We start from the raw sequence: 13,258 nt of genomic DNA, 5'->3' as shown, positions 1-13,258 counted from the left end.
ATCAAATGTGTCTACAAAGATTGCCTCGGCCAACGCTCTAGGGGGAGTATCCCACCAAATTTTTGAGGGAAAATCAATGGCCATGGAAGCAAGGACATGAGCAGCATTATTTGCTCGTCTATTAACATGCCTAAAGGCTATGGAAATAAAAGCTGAAGCAAGGAGTCTGCAATCTGCCATAATAGGTTCAATGTCTGGCCGGCTACTCTGGGAATGAATTGCACGAATGATAATCTGTGAATCAGACTCAATTATTGCATCTTCAATGTGCAACTCCTCTGCTGTTCGCAAACACCAACGTAGCGCCATAGCTTCTGCCAAAGTAGGATCCATACGGTAGTGCTCAACGGCCGTAGCTGCAACCATCAGCAATGAATCGTGTGATCGAGCTACCAATCCGAAGCCCGTGGAGGAAGGTCCTGTCCATCCTGCGTCAATGTTTATTTTGATGGTTCCCTCAGGTGGCGGCTCCCACTTCCTTCTGCAGCTTGTGTTTTCTGTGTCGTGATTGAACCCTTGGGCTTCTTCCCACTCGGCATAGTTCTTGAGACTCTGCTGCATACAAACTTCTGGAAGCGCTAATTCATGGTTGAAGAGCTTCTGATTTCTAGCTTTCCATATGGTCCATAGGCTCAGGAAAATCAAAACTAGCTCCTTTGCAGTATGCGTTTGGCACAAATTGTTAAACCATGACGCCAAACTTCCCTGAATTGTATCTGTTCGAAGTCCAGCGGGGGTTGAGAACCAAGCTGCTCTTGACCAATGGCATTGAAGAAACAGATGGGTCGTGGATTCTGTGACCGGTTGTTCACAAAGACAACACTCGGTTTGAACCTCCATTCCACGTTTGCTGAGGTTTTCTCTGCATGGCAAAGAGTTTGTTGCAAGGCGGTAAGCAAAGTGTTTAATTTTACCTGGTACTGGAGCCTTCCATATTTTCATCCAAGGGAATTCAGAAGTGGAGCTACTAGGGACCTGCTGCAGCTTAATGTTCTGGAGTTGGAAATAGGTAGATTTTACAGAGAAGATACCGTCTCTACTCCATCTCCAATAAAAGAAATCTGCTCTAGAATTCCATCCAAGAGGAATAAATTTAATTGCATTGGCCACCTCTCTTGGGAAGCTTTGATCTATTAGCTGGTAATTCCACATTCTTCTATCATGGCAAATAAGATCAGCTACCGTTTCCAGACCTTGAACACGATTGGAAATAATTTTCCCTTGCCCCTCGCCGAGTAGCCAGACATCATCCCATATTTTTATTCTCCTACCATCACCAACCCGCCAAGCCATACCATCTTTGATCAAAGCAATTGCACCCCATACACTTCTCCAGGTATAACTTGGCTGATGTCCCACTTTTGCCTCAAGGATAGAGCACTTGGGAAAATATTTAGCTTTCCATACCTTGTACAACAGAGAGTCTTCTACCTGTAAGAGTCTCCAAACTTGCTTTGACAATATAGCTTGATTAAAATCAGATATGTCCCTGAATCCTAAACCTCCTTTGCTCTTGGGCTTGCAAAGTTGCTTCCAATTGATCCAGTGAAGCTTTCTCTCATTTTCCTTTTGTCCCCACCAGAATTTCGCCATCAAACTTTCAATTTTATTGCACGTTCCTACCGGTAATTTGAAGCAACTCATATAGTAGGTAGGAATCGCTTGGGCTATGGATTTCAGTAGAATCTCCTTCCCGGCCTTTGATAAAGCTTTCTCCTTCCACCCTTGCAATTTGGTCCAGACCCTCTCCTCCAATTTGGAAAAGATTTGCTTCTTAGAGCGCCCAATGAGAGTAGGTAAGCCAAGGTACTTGTCGTGGACATCAACAGCCTTTACACCCATCCTGTTGCGGATCATCTCCATACTGGTTTCAGGAACATTTCGGCTGAAAGAAATAGCAGACTTGTCCATATTCACAAGCTGGCCAGAAGCTTGCTCGTACTCTCGAATAACACCCAGAATGCAATTGGCTTCCTCCATTGTTGCTCTGGTGAAGACTAGGCTGTCATCTGCAAAGAAAAGATGACTAATTTGAGGGGCCCCTCTCGCCACTTTAACTCCATGAAGCTTGTTGTGATTGAGCTGTGCAGAAATTAAACCTGAAAAAGCTTCAACACAAAGAATGAAGAGATATGGGGAGAGCGGATCTCCCTGTCTAAGACCTCTACCTGGAAGAAAATAGTCAGTAGGTTCACCATTTACAAGAATAGCATAGGAGACAGAAGTGACACACCTCATGATGAGAGAGGAGAATAAAACAGGAAAACCCATCTGTAAAAGTACCCTCTCTAGAAATACCCATTCTATCCGGTCATAAGCTTTTGTCATATCTAATTTCAAGGCCATGTATCCCTTCTTTCCTTTTTTCTTCTTCTTCATATAATGGAAACACTTCAAAACCCGTGAGTGCATTATCAGTGATTAATCTTCCTGGAATGAAAGCACTTTGCTGCTCACTCACCACTTCTCCCAACATAAGCTTGATTCTGTTAGCAATACACTTAGTGACCAGCTTCATGATCACATTACAGAGGCTTATGGGTCTAAGATCTTTCGGGCTCTCAGGAAATTTTATTTTTGGGATTAGGCAGACAAAAGTATTATTTATAGAAGCAGGGTCAGCTCCATCATTCAGGATTGACAAAACCTTCCTCACCACATCCTCACCCACAACGCCCCAATACTTTTGGTAGAAGAGAGCCGGGAAACCATCGGGGCCTGGTGCTTTAATGGGATGCATTTGTTTGAGAGCATACCTGACCTCTTCCTTTGTAAACGGGGTTGTCAACTCCTCAACCATGGCTTGGTTTAGTTTCCCTTTAATCTTGCTGCAGACCTCTTCAATGCTAATTGTCTCCTCTGATTTGAATAACTTTTCAAAGTATTCTCTGACTGTTGAGGCCAACTTCTCCCTTCCCTGAACCCAATTCCCATGCTGATCTTTAATTCTCTTAAGCCTGTTTCGCTTTTGCCTTTGGGACGCTTTGCCATGGAAAAATTTAGTGTTCTTGTCCCCGCTTTTGAGCCATAAAGCACGTGATCTTTGTCTCCAATAGGTCTCATCTTGTTCTAGCAATTTAGCCATCTCCTCCTCCATTCTTTTACGGTCCTCACGATTCTCCTCTGTGGGTTGCCACGACTGTGCTCTTTTCAACTCTTGCTCCAGTTGTGCAATCTGCTTTCGAGGAGTCCCTTTCCCCAGTTGATATTGCTGGATTGTTTCACGAGCCATATCTAATCTGCTCTCTACACCAGGAGTTGCTGATGCCCAAGTACTATGAATCAAGTGACGCACTTCAGGCTCCTCCGATAAATGTTCATTAAAACGAAAGATATGCTGTTTTTTCCTTGGAACTTCTGGCTGGATCGCATCAATTCTGATAGAGAGGGGAGTATGGTCAGAAGTGTAAGGCAGTAAATGGTGAACTATTGAAGCTGGCCAAAGTCCTAGAAATTCCGAATTAACAACACATCTATCGAGCCTTTCCTGTATGCATTGATCATCAATTCTACCATTATTCCAAGTAAACTGAGGACCAAAAAAACCCAGATCCTTAAGGCCACAAGTTGAAAGGCATTGATTAAAGGCTTCCATCTGGTTGAGGTCACAAGGTGCACCGCCTCTTTTTTCATTACTTGAAGAAATGGCATTGAAGTCGCCAAAACAGCACCACGGCCCATTTACTGTAGTGCTAAGCTGTTGAAGAAGCTCCCAAGATTTATGTTTATTTTGAGCTTCGGGGTAGCCATAGAAACCTGTGATGTAGGATACACCATTATTATGGTCAGTGAGGGATGCATGTATATGATTTGTGGACATGGACACAAGATTAAAAGCCACATCCTCCTTCCAGAAAATAGCCAACCCTCCTCCTCTTCTCCGTCCACCATCTCTACAGTCCACCACCAACATATTTTTGATGCCAATAGTTTCATGCACTTTACGTAATTCACCAGTACACCTCCTAGTCTCCATAAGGAAAACTAGGTCAGGATCTTCATTAAGAACGAGCCTTTTCAGAGCTCGCCCTGCACGAGGGTTCCCAAGCCCTCGGCAGTTCCAACTGAGGATTTTCATTGTGCCCGGCGGTGCTGGTCATCCAGCACGGCCGATGTATCATCAATGATCATGTCATTCTTAGACTTCTTCCCCAAAACCTCCTCAGAACAATCCTCTCCATCAATCTCTATATCTGTCCGCTTGGAACCAGCATGTGAGGTGATCATGGTCCCCTTGTTTGAAGGTTCCCTTGCCATGCGTTTCCATTTGGAGACCGTTCCTTTGGCGTTTGGGTGATTCTCAGCTCGAGTTGGGCCCCCATTATTCTCCTCAGCAGCTGCAGTATTGGTCTCCTGCAGCGTATTTGTGTTGGCTTCAGGTGAGGTTTCTACGTTTTCTCTATGCGCCTCGACACTTGTCTTCTGTGCATCTTTGTCCAGAGAGAATTGTTGGAGCACTTCTGCCACCGCTGCCAGGCCAGCCTCGACGTGGACATCTGTACCTTGAATTTGTATCGAAGCCTCTTCCTCTTCATGAACCACTGTGGTATTTTCTGCTAATCCTTTCGCGGAGCCCTCTGCAGTGGATGTAATCTCAGCATCTGGTTTAGTGGTTTCAGTGGTGAACAGTCATTTTCGCTCTTCTAGTGCTCCCTCTTTTCTCACTGTCGTATTCTTTCGAGGTGATGCACATAGCCAAGCTCCATAAGGTAGGTTTTGAATGCCATTCTCCTCCTCCTCATCGTCATCCTTATCTGGGCATGTTTTGATGGAGTGCCCCAACCTCCCACATGCAAAGCAGATGTCTGGAAGCCTCTCATACTTGAAAAAAACTTTGCCTGTTCTGTTCATTGCCTTCCCTATCTGAGTTCCACGTCTGAGAGGCTTTGTGAGATCCAGGATTACCCTCACTCGCATATACTTCCCAGCCACACATTCTGCAGATTTATCAAACTCCATGACCTCACCCAAGCTCTTACCAATTTGTGTCACTGCCTCTTCTGTTCTGTACTTCAAGGGCAGATCATAAATGCGAACCCAGAACGGAGAGGTGTGTGGCCTGATTTCAGAGGGCTGCTCATCCCCACTTACCTTCTGTAGGGCTATTACCAAACCGTCAAAGGTCCATGGTTGACCTTTCAGAATCAAGTCGCGATCCCTGGTGGATGAAAACCTAAAGGAATATAGGTTCTTCCCTAGGTCTACCACTTCCACCGCATGTCGAGTTTTCCAGATTCCCAAAATAGTATTCTTGAAGGCCTTCACGTTGTAGTCTTCTGTCGTCCAAACCCTCCCAACAACCGTGGTCGCCAAGGAAGGATTATCCTCAGAGCCGCTGCCGAGGAAAATTGTTTCACTCTCCTCCGCAGAGAAGTCAATATTGTTCCACACGTCCATATCGTACTGTATGCAAACAGACTAGAGCACCAAACTTCACGTAGAAGACAGCCGCCAGAGACCTGCCTGGACCACTTTAGTGAATATCATGGTTAATGATGCTCTAAGCCAACTCTATTGGAAATTAGAGTTGCTCTAAGCCAACTCTATAGGAGTCCCACTAACGGTTGATTAACTTGATTGCAACGTGTCACTAAATTCTAAGACTAAGATCGCTTATTTTAAAGAATGAAGACCTTGTCCGCAAAAACACCATAAATGAGAGACAAAAAAATGCAATTAGGTCTTAGATTGATATTGAAGTATTGTATAAATAAAATGCTTGTAGATTATCACTTTTTTAGAATAATATATATGCGATGATAATGTAAATTACATTGTTAACTAATTAAATTTTAAAAATGTGTGACATCAGTTAATTAAATTAAATAAAAAACTACTTCCCTCATATTTTTAATTTTTTTTTACACTTCAATTTTTTAAAGGACGAACAACAAATTACTCAAGCAAGTTTATACTCTAGACACTGACAAGAAATGAAAAAGGAATGAGGAAAGTTCTATCACAAAGAGAATGCATCATGCGAAACTTGTCTAACTAGAGCATCAGTAACGATGTTCCGCTCACATGAAATAAGTAGAAAATAGACCTTACAATCCCAACTCAGCATGTCTCTTATCCTAACAATCACATTTTTACGCTAATGAGTGGGCACACAACACACTAATATTGCAGCTAAGCATGTCCACAACATCCTTACAATTTGATGCACACAACACCTCTACGTGCCCCAATTCCCAAACGTGGAGAAGACCGTCCTCCGCAACTAAAAGCGCTGCACAAAATGGATCACCCTCACCAAGGCAAGTTGACAACCCCATAAACTAACGCCCTTTTGAATAACGAAGAACACCCATCCTATTCTAATACGGGATCCAACTACCGTCAGCATACAACTCCACCATTGCATTCCCATAATGACTTTTGTAGACCCTCTTACAAGCTCTAGAAAAATATTAGGAAGTGTTGTGAGTCGGATAAAGTGCGTTTCTTTTCGTTGCTAGTTGGGAGAGATGCATGTTGTTCCAACCAATCAGAGATTAGATCATTATCACCTTACTCCGAGTGCGTCTTGCAATAGATGCAGTGCAACGAATATTTGAATCATTTATTCTGTGACTGTGACGATTCGGCTAGAGTTTGGCGGCACTTTACTCCCTTCTTTATCTTATTTTATCGACGTTCACGAATAATTAATCCGTTAGTGTATAGAGTTGAGATTTATTTAATTGTTTAAAAGGACTACTTATAGGAAGAAAGTCAGAAATCATAATTAAAATTTGCAAAGCAAATTAATGCCATGATTATCAGTAAAATGGGTGCCATCTAGTAATAATTATACTCCTAATAAAATCCCAAATAATATAGGACCCTACTTTGTTGGGCACCGCCATATTACATCACCCGTTGAAAGTAGCTTGATGCATAAGTACAATTTAAAAAATATGTAATTTAGTAGTCCGTCACTTCCTTATTAACGGTAAAAAAAATTAGAAAATTTTAGAATAGTATTATTTGTTTTTTATTTTACTTTTTTAAAAATAAAATAATATTTTTTTTCACTCTTCATTTTCACTTACACTAAGCCAAATATGAAAAAAAAAAAAAAGAAGGAGGGAAATGAGTTACTACTATGTGATAAGAAATGCAGCGAAAAATAAGAAAAAAAAGAAGTAAAATCAGACGGAGGAGAAAGTAATGTGTAAATAATTATTCTTTAAAATATATTTTATCTTTGAACATAAAATTATTGAAAACAAATGTACTAGACAAAAATTATAATGCATGTAATCCGGGCACACCACCTAAGCCCTCAATCCCTTTTCACTTTCGAAAGACATGACTCCACTCCCCCACCTTCTACAATTGCATGTGCATAGATGATGGGTGTGAGGGAAAGTGATTTGAGTGATTGTCATGCATATGGCCCCAACATCCAAAAGCAATGAAAAAGCATATAGGATTTCACTGTGGAATCTCTACTGATTGAGACTGGGCTCTTTCTTTGGTAGACATGCATCATGAGCATTGTATCATTTCTTGTCTCACCTCTTTGGTGCACCAAAATCCTTTCTCACTCTATCCCATCTAACATCTAAGCTTTTCTCATTTGGAATTTTCTTAGGTTCCCCAACCAACTAGCCATTACCTTTGAATCCGTTTGATTTACTTGAATTTTAGAAATGGTTTTGATATATTTACACTCACATATTTTTTCATATTATGTTTATTAGATTTTTCTTCATTTCTTCATTTTTCATCACATCATATATTATATATTTCGTCTGTATTTGAAAAATTTAAATGGATCCATATCTACCTGTGATCCACATTTAATAGAAGGAAAATGCCATAGTGCACGAGACAGATTTCTCGTGTAATGCACGAAGTTAATTTGTGGCGGTTATAACCCGTTTGTAGTGTTAAAACCGCCAAAAATTACGAGTTGGGTTTTCACAATTTGTGACACTTATGCGTTTCTGGCGGTTTGAAACCGCCAAAAAATGCATTTCGTGCATGACACGACAGAAATCAATCGTGTCATATAGCACTGCTCTTAATAGAAACAATAAATACTTGTTTTTGAAAAGATAAATCTACGTTCAGTATTGCTAGAATTGAAACCAACATGCACTTCATTCCACTTCTTGAGGTTTAAGTTCTGAAAATTTCCCCTCACAATTATAGCATCTCGAATGGTAGGTATTTTAGTGGGTACCTTGTCACTATTTTTGTGGGCATGAAATACCATAGAATATAAAGTGTTCATTAGCAACCGATGGAAATTTTGCTTTAATGGCGATATCTTATTTTATTTTTGTTTGGATATAAAGTATGCATTAGCAAATGATGCATAAAATAAATCATATTCTATTATTTTCAAAAAACATAAATAAATTATATATTATATTCTAAGCAATGACTAAACATTGTACCTTGCAAAAACAACCGTGTCTTAAATTTTAAGAGCAAGATACCAAGTGAAAATAAGGCACGGATCTTATTTTAAGAATTACCTCATATAACTTGAAGTTCTAAAAATGGATTTTTTTTTTTCAGTTTTGGAGTTTGAATTTTTGAAAGAGAAAAGTTTTACTTGTAAAAATTATGTTCCGAAAGAAAAAAGACACACAGTTATGAAAATTGAAGTTCTGGAAAAAGAAATCACTTTGGATCTCAAAGTTCCAAAAGTATGAGATGATAATATTTAGAAAATAATTATTTAGGGGTGTGAAAAATTAATCCTCCAATGTGTTCAAGTTCTGGGACAAGATGTGCTGGCCTAGTTGTGCGCTCCAGGATGGCCCAAATCAAGATCCCTCACACTTGGGCCAAGACGGTTCTCAAATTTGATAAAGTTCACATGACTTTTTGTTCATATGACTATAATGTACTGTTTGACCCAAAAAAAAAGACTATAATGTACTGGAGTTTACTTCAGTTCTCTGAATTTATGAATAATGAAAAAGTTGTATGATTATGAAAAGGTTTTTTCTATAAAAGAAATTATAATTATTATTTTTCACTGAAAGTAACTAGAAACTTGTCCAGACACTGATGAACTAGTAAGCTAATGCAGTAACCAAATTTCTTTGCAAGGATATTATCATCTGAGCTGCATTTATGTTTTTTATGTGCAAAAGAGTAATGCTTTCAAACCATCCCTGTGAAGATAGTCTTGAAGCAGTTACAAATTCTTAGAAGTGATCATTTGATACATCTAAATATTGACTCTTCAAGTACCAAGAATACACACTGAAGCTACAATGTTTACGGATGTGTCAATTGAATCCTTCTGATTTCTGAAGGATGGAAAACAATTCTAGTTCATCTTGAGGACACCTTGACCTGACTTGTTCACTGCTATTCAGTTTTATACAGCTGAGGTGTTCTACAGTAAGCTGGAACAGTTGTAGGAAACAGAAGCAGGAGCTGTGGGTTTAACCCTGAAAGCAACGAGACGACACTTTGGAGAATAAGCAAAATACCTTGTAAAGGCTGCAAATTGAAAGGTTAAGACTTAAGATAGCTTAAGGAACAAGCAGAGCTACAAAGCTTTAAGAATGCTTATCATTTTCTTAGTTCAAATGAAAAATTAGGATGAAGAGATTGCTGCCTCAGTTCAAGGTCTGAGAGCACATTACCTAACTCAAGATATACAAGGATTCAAGGTGTTGGCAAAGGTTGGGTGCATCATTCAGGACATGCAAAGGCCAGAGAAGATTTCGCAATTCGCAGCACTTCTATATCAGATAATGATGTAGTCATTCCCCTCCCGGTAGAGGATGGTGCAAGTTGAATGCATTTGCCATCAGAATGGCTCATGGAGGAGGATATGAAGCTACTCTCTTGCATCTATCTATTTGGCATTGTCCTGATGCTGCTTTGACCACTTCAGCTAAGAAACCATGATAGAGATAAGTGGGAATCTGTAAAATGTTGATGATCGCATGAGTGCCAATTACTTAACAGAAAGAGTCAGAACAACTTTGAATATGGGAACTAAATCACAATTCACATATTTAAGCTGACAAGTTTCTAATATTAGAATTACAAAGAGAACAGCGCTAGTTTGAGAAACGACCATCACAAAAATGGCAAGAGCCTAGGAGGCCTTTTAGTTGATAATTCCTTACCATCTGTAGTTTTGTACTGCAGGCCTTTAATTGTGTGCCCTTCCTTCTCTTCAAGTAGGGAAACAACTATTCCTTCCTCCAATCATACACTAAAGAAAGAAAAAAAAGTAAATAAAAATCACACAAAAGCAGATTAAAGAAGTCCTAAGAAAAACAGTATACATTTTTATGAAAACCAAATGTATGTGTGTCTGATATTAAAGCTTACCTCTACCTTTTTCTCTTGCTCCAATTCTTCTTCCTCCTCTCCAGTTCTTCTATTCATCCATGGTTTAAGGTTTGTGTGAAGACTCTCCAACTTGCAGCTGAGACTTTCCAAGTGATTCCGGACAACCATGAATTTCTAAACGCTCGAGGGTGGGAAGGCCATGGATGTCATTGGGAAGAGACAACACATTAGGGCAATCTGTGATACAAAGTGTTTTCAGACAATTCATAGCTGAAAGCCACTCAGGAAGCACCACAAGACTGTTGCAGCTTGAAATTGACAAGAATTGTAATGTTGTCATGGACCCTTGAAGCCAAAGAGGCAAGGTCACCAACTGTGGCAAAGAAACAAAAGTTAAAACCTTCAACCTCGAATTGGAGTTTCGCCCCTCTTGTACCTCTGCCAATTTCAACATGTCACAGTTGTCAACTAACAAAGTCTCTAATGCAGGAAAATGATCACTATCAAGTGACAAAGACTTTAGACTCCTGCAGTTAGCAACACACAATGCTCTCAGATTAGGGAGTTTTATCCCTCCAAACAAAGACTCCAGATTGTCGCAACATTCAATTTTGAGAGTTTTTAGAGAACTCAAGTTTTCAATGTCATCCTCTGGTAAAACACATAGCTTTGTTGTTATCTCCAAATGTTGAAGACTAATCAATTTTCTTAAACCTTTAGGCAGTGTTTCAAGCTGTGTACACCCAATAAGTATCAATACCTCCAACTTCAGGAGGTTGCAGATGGAATCTGGAAGTGTCTTAACTTTTGTATTATTCTCAAGACTTAGAAATCTTAAATGTTTCAACTTGCCAATGGACAAAGGCAAAGTCTCATATGTAGAATCACTTAAATCCAAAAATCTCAAGTGTTTGCAGCTTGTGGTGAATGCATCCAGGAAAGCTTTGTTGTGGGATCCAACTCCAGCAATAGGAAATAGTATGGTTCTCACACCTGATAATCTCTGAACACCAAATTCACCACCCAAAACATCTTTACGAAAAGACAGATGACGGACTCCCCTGGCCACACTGTCCATACATTCAAGAGAGTAATCTGTGAGAAGACAGTCTCCAAATGCAACAGATTTAGCAAGCTCGTGCACCAAATAATGCATTTTAAAAGTAAAACCAATCCCATAGTCCACAAAATCTTGAATAAAAGATATTGACAATAGTTCATACAAATATTGATTCGCACCATTTTTCAATATCTGATTTCCCTTTTGTGATGGAAGGAGACCAAGTGCCCCCCAAAGAGATGTTACATCAAAACTATCAAATGTATAATCCTTCGGGTAAAGGGCGAACAAAGCAAAACATTGTTTCAAATAGAATGGCATTTGATCATAGCTTAACTTAAGAGCAGGTAAAATATCTCCAGATATCTGCGGTAAATTCCAAATTTCATTGTTCCTCACATATTCCCACTCATTTGTGTCAAATTTTGAGAATAGTAAACTCCCTAGTGTTCTCACCGCCAAAGGAACTCCTCCGCATTTTCTTGCAATCTCTCTCCCAATATTTACCAAATGTGGATACTTTTTCTCTTCTCCTTCCTTAAATGCCCATTTGAGAAACACAGACAATGAATCCTCTGGAGAAAGCCCTTCCAAAATGTGAGATGGAAGGGTGCCCATCATGGAAGCAATATTGTGACTACGAGTAGTCACTACAATTTTACTCCCAACAGCACCTACCTGTATTAAATCTCTCATCCGAACCCATTCAACACGGCTTCCATTCCACACATCATCAAAGATCAGAAGGAACTTCTGACCTCTAAGTTTCTTCCTGAGACGATTCTGCAGCTGCTCGATATCCAAATCTTTAAATTTTTGTTGGTGGTGAACAGGAGTATCAGCAGAACTAGAATCATTAGCAGAATTAATTATCTTAACAATCAATTGCTTGACGTCAAAGCCTTCTGAAACACACACCCACATCTTCAACTCAAAACACTCATCCATCCTACTATCATTAAACACAAGCTTTGCAAGTGTGGTCTTTCCCAAACCCCCAATCCCCACAATGGGGATAACAGAGAGAGTTCTATCATTACCATGCAAAAGCAAAAGCTTTATGATGTTTTCTTTATCATGTTCCCTTCCAATCACATCTGAATCAACATGGGAGTATGTCATTTCTCTCTTATGCACCACTCTTCCATCAACATCAATGATTTTTAGACCAAACTTATGCCTATCAGCTGCTACTCTATCTAATCCATTCTTGATTTCTTTGATCTTTCTAGCAATCCTATGACGGATAACAATTGGATTGGAATTTGAGAAGAACTGTCCTACCTTGATTTTGTTACTGTCAATGCCATGTTTCTTTCTAAGGTTTTCATACTCCAGTTCTTCCAACACGTTTTCAGCATCAGAGAAGACGAGTTTGATCTGCCTCAGCCATTCCTGAAGCTCCTGGTTGTCTTCCTGCTTCTGATCTGCATCTAACAGCACTGCTTTGAGGTATGATAGAGTTCGTGTAAACTCTCGAAGATCTTTGTATGCACCCAGCACCATGGAAGTTTCTTCATATGCCCAAGAAGCAAGTTTTGCTATCAGTGATTCGGCAATGCAGAAGAGGAATGATTCAGCCATAGATAGCAATGGTTACCAGGGTATCAAACACAAGAGATTGAAGCTTGTAGTAGAGAGTTAAAGTCTTTGGCTATGCAAAGTCATTGGTCTTCTTTTTCTTTCTTTGACATGTAGTTTTTATCTTTAACCATCATTTTTGGAGAAACAGTTGCATGTACCTCACTATAAAATATTCTTTTCAGGATTTAAACTCGTGTTATCGTTCTTATAGGCTTAGCTTGTTTATCACTAGACCAGCACTATGTTGGTAAAAAAATATTATCTTGTGTTTGTTTGATTGTGGTTCCTAAGTCATTTCTCTTTTTTTCTATCATAATTTTCTGGAAAAAAAAATATTTTCTCATGAGGTGT

The 13,258-nt window shown here is 39.7% G+C and overlaps 1 protein-coding gene across 3 annotated transcripts; it reads right to left on the bottom strand.

Annotated features, from left to right (window-relative positions):
* Positions 1–9,045: 9,045 nt before the first annotated feature.
* LOC130730629 (putative disease resistance protein RGA3) lies at positions 9,046–13,011 on the bottom strand. 3 transcript variants are annotated; one of them, XM_057582685.1, is made up of 4 exons: positions 10,303–13,011; positions 10,095–10,183; positions 9,603–9,887; positions 9,046–9,456 (listed from the first exon to the last, which is right to left on the bottom strand). In XM_057582685.1, exon 1 carries the CDS (start codon positions 12,905–12,907, stop codon positions 10,367–10,369), a length of 2,541 nt encoding a protein of 846 aa, XP_057438668.1. In that variant the 5' UTR covers positions 12,908–13,011; the 3' UTR covers positions 9,046–9,456; positions 9,603–9,887; positions 10,095–10,183; positions 10,303–10,366. The 3 variants fall into 3 exon arrangements, with proteins under 3 accessions (XP_057438668.1, XP_057438667.1, XP_057438669.1); XM_057582684.1 differs by having other exon boundaries at positions 9,046–9,404; XM_057582686.1 differs by having other exon boundaries at positions 9,046–9,404; positions 10,309–13,011.
* Between the last annotated feature and the right edge of the window lie 247 nt (positions 13,012–13,258).

Source organism: Lotus japonicus, chromosome 1 (genome assembly GCF_012489685.1).
Source record: "Lotus japonicus ecotype B-129 chromosome 1, LjGifu_v1.2".
NCBI classification, from domain to species: Eukaryota; Viridiplantae; Streptophyta; class Magnoliopsida; order Fabales; family Fabaceae; genus Lotus; species Lotus japonicus.
The sequence above is the reverse complement of the archived record's forward strand: the minus strand, read 5'-3'. Positions and strand labels throughout refer to the sequence as shown.